Source organism: Syzygium oleosum, unplaced genomic scaffold, assembly GCF_021117445.2.
Source record: "Syzygium oleosum isolate NSW1041296 unplaced genomic scaffold, Sole_v2.1 Sole_v2.14, whole genome shotgun sequence".
Lineage (NCBI taxonomy): Eukaryota > Viridiplantae > Streptophyta > Magnoliopsida > Myrtales > Myrtaceae > Syzygium > Syzygium oleosum.
In genome coordinates, this window is record NW_026607498.1 from 1,491,601 (window position 1) to 1,501,411 (window position 9,811).

A 9,811-nucleotide genomic window follows, 5' to 3' on the forward strand; every position below is an offset into this window, starting at 1 on the left:
AAGGTTTATGACAGAATTGAGATAAGTGCAAATAGATTTATGACTTTTTTTGTAATTTTCTCGATTGCTATTAGGTCGATCTTCAATATAAAATATTATTTAGGCTTTAATAATTGGATATTTAATATACGGAAGGATAGGGATTCAAAAACTAACTTTAAACTTTTGTATTGATTATTAAAGGTAAAATATATAAGTATTTCCTTTCACTACAATTCCTCTAATGATGATCCGCATACAACGACACATCTCCAAAGCCAGCAAAAGCAAAGGCTTCCTTCCTTTCTTCTTCTCAATGGCAAATTGCCATTAGTATATATGACCCTGCCATCTTCAAGGAAACAACAAAGCCAAAGCTTCTTCTTCTCCAAAAGCAAATCTTTCACCTGCACAATCTCTCTCTCTCGCACCAGCCATGGACGTTCCAGAGGCAGAGCTTGACCTTAACAACTTCACCAACGACCATGTAATCCTATTCACTAGTACAACTACAGACCAACCAAACTTCATGCTCAAAGCCTCTCCGGCCACTGCTGCCGAACCAACAACCCTCCAAACCCCATCCCGAACGAAAACCCTCCGCCGCCTCGCCTTCTCCAAGCCCAAGTCCCGCTTCTCCGAACCCGCCACCTTCCCATTTTCACCCAAACCCACCATCACCATCTTCGAAGGCCCCGACGAGCTCCAGCCCTTAAACCCCCCGCCCGAACCCACCTCCTCCTCCTCCTCCTGCTCTTCCGACGATGACGATGACGATGATGAATGGCTCGACGGGGATGAAGACGAACAGCGGGGAAAGCACTGGAGGTGGCGCCGGAATAACAAGATCAACAAGCGGGCCGCCATCGAGTGGACGCTCTTCCTCATCATCACCACCTGCCTCGTCTGCTCCCTCACGATCGAGCCCCTCGCTTGCCGCCCCGTCCTCGGCCTCATGCTGTGGAAGTGGTGCGTGATGGTCCTGGTCCTGTTCTGCGGCCGCCTTGTCTCCGGGTGGGCTGTGGGGCTCCTCGTCTTCCTCATCGAACGCAACTTCATGCTCCGCGAGAAGGTCCTCTACTTCGTGTACGGCCTGCGGCGGAGCTTCCAGAACTGTGCGTGGCTCGGGCTCGTGCTCGTCGCGTGGGTGATCATGTTCCCGAACGTGCGCGGTGGCAACTACCAGGTGGTCAGGCGGGCGTTCCGGATCCTCATCGCAGTGCTCGTCGCGGCCACCTTCTGGCTGGTGAAGATCGTGCTGGTGAAGGTGCTGGCTTCGTCATTCCACGTCACGACCTTCTTCGACCGGATGAAGGAGAGCGTGTTCCACCACTACGTGCTCGACGCGCTCTCCGGCCCGCCACTGGAGGAGGAGGAGAGGGAGGCTCCGCTCCGGCACGGCTTGCAGGTAAAAGATGTTGGGATTTCTTGCATGTACATGGTGCATAAGAGCCCAAATTATCTATAACATTTTCATCGCGTCAGTTTCACTTGAGATTCACATATATATATTATCATTCAATCCAAGAATTATTTGATGTTTTTTCCCCTTCAGTATATATCCTATTACTTTCATAAGATTGAACACAAAACAGGCCATTGGCCATTTCAATTTAATCCCATCATACACACGAATACTCAATTTGGAACTATTTGGTCTTTTGAGTCATGGTCACCTTCGTTTAGTCGGCCCAAGTTATTTTAGTTTAGCTATATATATGCTTATGCCTTAACTGTGCTACGCTATAATTATGCTGCGAGGTGAAGTCCTGCAAATTTAATTTTTTTTTATAGTACTTTATATATTTTGAAGTTGCAAAAATGATGAGGTAGTTTTCAAACCAAAAAAAAAAAAAAAACCCTATTGTATAGTGCTAAATATGTGGAGCTGTTGCACGATATAAAGTGTGTTTCGGACGCTTTATAAAAATTATAGCACTTCTATATTTTACGGATAAAATTGTTGCAAGAAAGTTATACTAAACAGACTTTAAATAAAAGTCACCATTAATTCTACTTCTAATTATCAGGGCCAAGTTCTAACCCCGTGATGAATACTTACACGATGCGTGTCGTGGAGATTATTTTCACGCACCCATGAAGATTAGTTAAGTTGAAAATTTATATACTCAATATTATCTGAGAATGCTCTAGTTAGTGACCTCTTTGGTTCAACTAGGTGTCGAAGTCTCTGCCGGCAAGGTTGCGAGGCGATGTGCCGGCTCAACAACAACTACTGATGGTGACGAAGTCGACGAGGTTCGGGTCAAGGAAGATCGACATGGAGAAGTTGAAGAAACTGAGCATGAAGGGCCGACCCACGGCTTGGACCGTGAAGCGGCTCGTCAACTACGTCCGCTTCTCCGGCCTATCTACCATTTCCCGAACCGTCGACGACTTCACCAAGGCCGAGTCTTCCGAGATCAACAGCGAGCGGGAGGCCAGGAGCTGCGCCCACAGGATCTTCAAGAATGTCGCCAACCCCGGTGCCAAGTAAGTGACTGTCGATCAATGTTAACGTCAAATTAGGTTACAGCAAGTCAATTGCATTTCAAGAATATGTGACAGAACCGACACCGGTTGCACTTAGAAAACAAGTTTTCACTTCAAGAATATGCGTAAACTAGTTGTAATTGGCTGTCCATCACGTTACCCGTAGGCTGAGAATATGCAATGTTTTCTCTCCCCACTTGGCTCGCCAGTAGTTAAGTATCATTGATCATCATTACATGATGTATTTCTTTCGTCAAACGTCCAAGGTTTTAACATCATTAAGATGGCTGCATATAATATTGCCTAGGTGCATGACATGATCAAAGTATCAAAATCAAGACAGTCCATGCGTGCCACATAATTGTCACGAACCAGGTGTTTTCTTGCTTTATGTGACTCCGAAAGCGGAGCATGACAACGAAAAGACGGTCACTCTTTTCGAGTTGCTCTCATTTTGCCGAATCTTCTGCCAAGAGAAAATTATCCAAAAAGTTCTAAATTTATTTTATTTTTGCTAATTCAGTTCTAAACTTTTTAATTGTGCCAATTAAATTCTAAACATTTTCACGTTTTGTCAATTGAATCCATCCTGTCAATTTTAACTAGAAATCACTGATGTGGATACCGACCGTACTACGTGACAAGGCCGGCGTTGACGTAGATAATTTTTAATAATATTTTAATATTTTTTCGATTATTTATTCTTTTCTTTATTTTCCTTTTTCCTTCCCTTCTTCCTCTAGTTGGTCACTAGGCCTCAGCGATGGTCACCGACTGGCCACAGGCGAGGGCCGGCGAGGTCGGTCTTGCTAGATTCGGCGAGGCCGTACTTGCTAGCTTGGCGATGGCGAGCCTCACCAACGAGGTCGACCTTGTGCGGCGACGGCAAGGTCAAGCCTCCCCAAGGGCGGGTGAGGCTGACCCTCGCCAATGGCAGCGGGGGTGAGCTTCGCCGGAGGACCTCGCCGGCCCTTGCCCTTGGCCGGTTGCCAAGGCCTGATGATCGGCTTAGAGGAAGAAGGGAAGAAAAAAAAGGAAAGAAAAGAAAAAAGGAAAAAGAAAAGAAAAGAATAAATAAATAAATTTGAAAAAATTCAAATATTATAAAAAAATTGTCTATATTAGCATCAACCGTGCCACATAAGATGGCCGGGATCCACGTAAGAGATTTTCGGTCAAAATTGGTCAAATGGACTCAATTGGCAAAACGTGAAAAAATATTTAGGACTCAATAGACATAATTAAAAAGTTTAAGACTGAATTGATAAAAGTGAATAAATTTAGGATTTTTTGAATAATTTTACCCTTCTATCAATCAGTGAACAAAAATCCATATATATATATATATATATATATGTATTTGTGTGTGTCTCTCTCTAGATATACACACACGTGTAGCATGCGCCTTTGATTGAGTGGGGGGTCTCACCAAGTCACTACTCGCTAGCCACTAGTTACCACAGTGCTCAAATTGACAGTGATGGCTAGCGACGAGCGTCACCAAAAAACAACAGGTGGAGCCTTTTCGAAGGGCCTTATCCACCATTTCTTGTTCGGAGTTGGGCAGCATCTTTTGTTGTAAGTATGTATTCTTGAGTCTGCTTTGAATAATGTCTAGACTCGTCTCGTCATATTAGATCAATCGATTGACACGAGAGCCGGGTTAGAGGTTCCTTCTAAAAGACATGAAATTCTAATATAGTGTCGTTTGTGATGTAAATTGATCTTTTTGCCGGTAAAGATCATTTACCCTGTGCTTCGACAAATCTCAACCGTTGATGAAAATCTTATTTTCATAAGTCACCGATGGATATTTATCGAGACCATGTTCGACCGTCACATCTCCCGTGAAATGGGGAGAAGTGGTATAGCCACTCCCAATAACCATCGAATCCGCCGTGGGATTTGCGGCACATGGCGATAGACCACACCGCCGAAAATATCCCAACTATCAACTCAAAAACCCATAATTTCCCCTTTTCTCTCTCCTCTTCCATGCCCTAGTTACCTCGTGTGCTGTCCCTTGTCCCTAATGTCGTCGGCCACCCCGTGGCCTACACTCGAGCTCAACCCTAATTGGGGTAGATCTATTAATGTGTAATTTATATGTATTACATGGTCTTTTTGTAATTAAGTTTTTATTTGTACCCTGATTGCAATTAACCGCTCTTATAAATATATATTATACAACTCTAATTGGGTAGAGTCACTATAAAGACTTTGTTGTTATTTTCTCCCTGATTCTAAACATCAATAAGATCCACCCAATCGCCTCTTTATCTCTCTCCTCTTCCCCCTCCCCGCTCTGCATTTGTTGGGCAGGGACTAGATGGTGATCATCGATGTCACACAGGCCACCTACAACATCTATTAACCCTCTTTGACCTTAGATCAAGTCCAATCTGAGCCGTCAACATAGGATCGATCCAGATTCGAAGCTTGATCGAGCCTCTAAATCTGAGATCTAGGGAGCTCGGTCGAGCTCCACCAGAGGCAGGCCTTAGATTTCAGCTTGTTGCCGCCGCCGTCGTCGTCGTCGTCCCTGTGGTCCTTGTCGACGAGGGAATTTCAGGTTGAAAAACAACATATTTGCCATGTGGCTGTCCATAAATGTGTCTGTCAAAAGACAAGTTGGACTTCCACATTGCGCCATATTGATTGGTGATGCAATGGAGTAATTCTGATAGTGGACCTAAAAAAGCTGCAAACTTACCACCCACCATTAGAGCTCGTCGTGATCTCTGTTGCATATTATTCCATTTCCAATGCGCAAGCATCATCATCAATCACGATCTTGAATCGAATTCGACTTGTGGATCCTCATTCATGGCCACAAGGAAAAGAAAGAAAACCCGTTCTTTCAGCCTCCCTTGTCTTCTTTGCTTTTGTCTAGTTTTGGCAGTTTTGTGGATCCTCAATGACGAGCAAAAGGTAACGGATACAGAAAGAGACCTCAATGAAATTGCAGAAGAAATGCTGCATTTTGTGGATAGGATGAAAGAAAATGAAATACTATGAGTACAGAAAAATGCTCACATCATTGTTAAGGTTCCGTTTTCGAAAAGAAAAATTTATTTTCTTTCCTATGTTGCTAATCTGAAAAAGTTGGTAAGTGTCGAAAAAATATCGATAAAAAAAAGTTAATGGTCACCCAAATTCCTTTTGGTAACTTACCGACACTTTTATGAAATTATAAACTCCTTTTGTCAATATACAAATTACCGATTTTTTTTAATCTTTTACCTATTTTACATTATCTTTCTTATCGGAATGAAAAAATCGTATTCCTTGGCATGAAACACTAGTATCCTGAGGATTTAATGTATCCACCATTCGTCACAAAGCATTCTATTGTATCACAAATTGGTGTCTAACTGTGTATACGTTTTTCTTTGTAAGTTATCCTAGACAAAAGAAAACAAAAATGGCCAACCGATTTATTTTAGTGCGGGTAGACTTGGTTTGACAGGTAATTTAGTTGAATTTAGGAGTGGCAGTTCAAACGGTGTCATCGTGTTCATACTAGTTATTCGTTTTATCGCCAAAATATTTTAGCATGGTTATAAAGTTTTCTTATTTAAAATGGTTGAAAACGTATAATTTCGGGTCAATTCCGAGCTAACCGTGTCATATCGTTCGAGTTTCTTTTAGTAAATTTTATTCGTGTTGGAGTCGTGCTTGTGGCATGTAAAGAATTGCCACCCCTTTGATTTCCTTCTTTCTTGCACACAGTCAAAAGGCCATCCTCTCCACGGATTCTATTTTTTTGGTTTTTTGTGCAGTTCGTTTGTTTATGGGTTCTCATGGCTATATACGTTCATCTAGTCTTCCTCCACTAGTTATCAGCTAAAACTTTTGGATTTGGACTTTGTACCACTGCATAAAACACAAAAGTAGCTTAATTCTGTGTGAATTAGGCGCATGACGCATATTCGATTCCTTACATCATCAAGGGTAAACAATCTCATGTTTGAGTTACCTACCAAAACCGTCTCGTGTTTTACCTTGCTCATAAGGTTATTAGGTATTGAGGATGGAATTTACGTTAAGTGACTTCCTTATCATTTGAAAAAAGAGGATATTGGGTAATTACAAAGAGCAAAGACATGCATGCAATGAGTATACTGAGGTTTACAAGCTCATCCTCTTGATCAGCTTGGCAGTTGAATTTAGATGTTTGACTAGAAACCTTTGTTAGATAAAAAAGGTCAACTAGCAGCAAGATACTTGAGCTAATCGTAGGCCATTGCCAAGAAAGCAAATTAATGTGCTACCTCAACTCAGGAGAAAACAATGCATTATTGCATAAACTGTGACCACTGACCATGATTATTGCATAATCAGTAGATACATGTTGGTCACAGCTTCATCTCAAGGAAAGTGAATAATTTAGTCTGGACGACCCATGATGTTAAAAAGATTGCTTTTTCTCCTCTTTTGCTTCCGAGAGACACCAATGTGGTTGTACATCTGATCTCTCGCCCGTCATGTGATCACCGACGACACAGGTACATAGAAGAAGAGGATCTACTGAGGTTCCTGAAGAGAGAGGAAGTGCATACTATATTCCCGCTCTTCGAAGGTGCAATGGAGACGGGAAGAATTACGAAGTCTTCCTTCAGAAATTGGGTGGTAATAATGCTTTCGCGATTTTTTTCATTCTAAGTATGGCCTTGGAAATTTATTGAGGAATAAGGTTAAATGAACCCTCATTCTGGCGATCTTCAATCTTTTCATTACGGTAGGTGCACGCCTATTTCGAGCGCAAGGCACTTGCGCATTCCCTTAACGACACTAAGACTGCCGTGCAACAGCTGCACAAGTTGGCCAGTGCAATCGTTGTGGTGATCATAATCATCGTCTCGCTCCTGGTCTTGGGGCTGGCAACAACCAAGGTGATCTTTGTTGTCACGTCACAGCTACTGCTCGTGGGGTTCATGTTCCAAAACACCTGCAAGACCGTGTTTGAGTCCATCATCTTTGTCTTCGTGATGCACCCTTTCGACGTCGGTGACCGCTGCGTCATCGATGGCATTCAGGTGGCACTTTGCTCATAGTAATTAAGGATCAATTACAATCCTGAAACCGCTGCAAGAGCTGATGGATTATCTTTTCCGTTTCTGTAGATGATTGTAGAGGAAATGAACATTCTGACCACGGTGTTCCTGCGGTATGACATGGAGAAAATTTATTACCCAAACTCAGTCCTCCTCACGAAGCCAATTAGCAATTTCAGGAGAAGCCCGGACATGGCCGATACTATTGATTTTGCCGTCGACGTTTCCACTTCAATCGACACCATCAATGCTCTCAAGAAGGCCATACAATCGTAATTATAACCAATGCCATTGATCTGCATACGTGACGAGAAAGTTATATATGTGGAATACTTGGCAAAACAAGGTGAAAAGCACGCCATGCTAATTCGGAAAATGTGTTGCATGCAGGTACATAGAGAGCAAGCCGAAGCATTGGAGCCCGAAGCACTCGGTGATAGTGAAGGAGATCGAGAACGTGAACAAGATGAAGATGTGCCTGTGCGTCCAGCACACGATGAACCACCAGAACTACGGTGAGAGGAGCAGCCGGAAGTCAGAGCTCATCCTGGAATTGAAGAAAATGTTCGAAAACTTGGACATCAAGTATCATCTCCTGCCTCAGGAGATCCATCTCTCCCAGGTCAACCTGCCCACTGGCACTACAAGATTTGCCAATGTCATGTGATATTGATCTTGACGTAATGTAGTGACTGTCTCTCTCTCTCTCTCTCTCTATAACAACGCCGTGCCTACTCATATGTCATATATGGGGATAACGATGAGGATTGAAGTTATGTTGAGGTGTGCGTAAAGTTATTAGCAAAATGTCAAGAAAGAATGTGTTAATATATGTTTTGCACAATGAAACTGATAAAGATCTGTATTCAATCGTACTTTCTGGCGTACTCAGTCTTAGCTCATGGTGACGCTACTGTAATTCTGCATCAGAATCAATAACATCGACTGATTTATCCAGAAAAAGAAGAAGAAAAATTCCCATGTGCTGATATAGGCCTTCCTGCTGCAACCTTAGCAAGAGGTCGTCATTGTTCACTGGCAGCTTCCAGGTGAGAATATCCAAGGCATCAATTTGTGCGGCTGAGATGAACAAGAACATTGGAATCATAGTATCAAAATCCATAAGCTACTGACAAAAGTTGCAAATATGAAGGTTGGTTTCAAAGCTTAGCGCATCAATAGTCAAACTGAGAATCTTTATGTATAAGCGGGAAATACAGGTTTTTAACTTTAATAAGGTTGCATATGTTATACAGTAAATAAGTGCAATACGTCAAACATGATTTTCTAATTTATTGATATTATTACAGAGGCTACATAAAGTTTTGTCATAAGCAATTTTAGAACGTCATAAAATACAGGTTTTTAACTTTATGCATTGTACGAGTGTTTACTACATCTAATCGTATTTAAGTTCAAAAGGTTCTGAAACGTAAATTCTTAATTTTATGACATTTTGCCTGTCGAAACTGAAAGGTCTTGAAATAATTTTCGTATTTTACAATGTCATGATGTTTAGTTGTAATCAAGTGCAAATGTGATCCGTCATCCTATGCCGTTTCATGTGATTGAGAAGTCGATGTATGATTATGTATTTTTCTCGAAATTAAAATGATAACCAGTACTAGTTATGACGGAAAATAAAATAAAAGAAAGTTTGTGTTTGCATTAGTTAATGAATTACATTCAATATATTTTTCTTTCTATTTTGGTGCTATGTCCACCATTTAAAATGGCATCTCATTAACATCTTATGCTAATGATATCATGTAGTGGGTATGTTTCTCTAAATAAAAACAATTGCAGTTCAATTGTTGGTTGCTCAAGAAACTACGGCTCCGTTTGCTTCGTGAAAAATAAATGATTTAGAAAATATTTTTCTTAAAAATGATCGCTTATAGAAATAAGTAAACAGAAAATTTTTTATCATCCACGAAAATGATTAGATATAAATTATTGTTGATAATAAAAATATTTTTATTTGCTTATTATTTCAAGTGATGCAAAGGATCATTTTTTTCAAAAATATTTTCCAAACCATTCATTTCGAGCCAAACAAACGGAGCCTACAGAGTCTTTTGCTCCTCTCGTGGCGAATCTCTTATCATTTGCAATATGCGGCTGAAACAACACCGTTATAGTATTTGACGTTACGGTACGATTATGCTCGCAGGCTCAAACAGCTTCATTCGCCAAAAATGAAAGCAAAACAAAGTGGGACGATCCGGTAATACCCCTTCAAAACCCGCGATAAGAATGGAAGGTTTGGACAGGACCGAACT

The 9,811-nt window shown here is 41.4% G+C and overlaps 1 protein-coding gene across 1 annotated transcript; it reads left to right on the top strand.

Moving 5' to 3' along the window:
- The first annotated feature begins 243 nt into the window (after window positions 1-243).
- Window positions 244-8,416, top strand: LOC115688983 (mechanosensitive ion channel protein 10-like). Its single transcript, XM_030614950.2, has 6 exons — window positions 244-1,387; window positions 2,159-2,472; window positions 6,981-7,104; window positions 7,218-7,511; window positions 7,599-7,801; window positions 7,920-8,416. Exons 1-6 carry the CDS (start codon window positions 416-418, stop codon window positions 8,194-8,196), a joined length of 2,184 nt encoding a protein of 727 aa, XP_030470810.2. The 5' UTR covers window positions 244-415; the 3' UTR covers window positions 8,197-8,416.
- Window positions 8,417-9,811: the final 1,395 nt, after the last annotated feature.

Excerpts from the sequence above, each read along its gene's own strand:
- LOC115688983 (XM_030614950.2), top strand. The coding sequence starts at position 416 with ATGGACGTTCCAGAGGCAGAGCTTGACCTTAACAACTTCACCAACGAC. Across the intron at positions 7,512-7,598 it reads GCGTCATCGATGGCATTCAG|ATGATTGTAGAGGAAATGAA; the intron begins GTGGCACTTTGC and ends CCGTTTCTGTAG. Across the intron at positions 7,802-7,919 it reads CTCAAGAAGGCCATACAATC|GTACATAGAGAGCAAGCCGA; the intron begins GTAATTATAACC and ends TGTTGCATGCAG.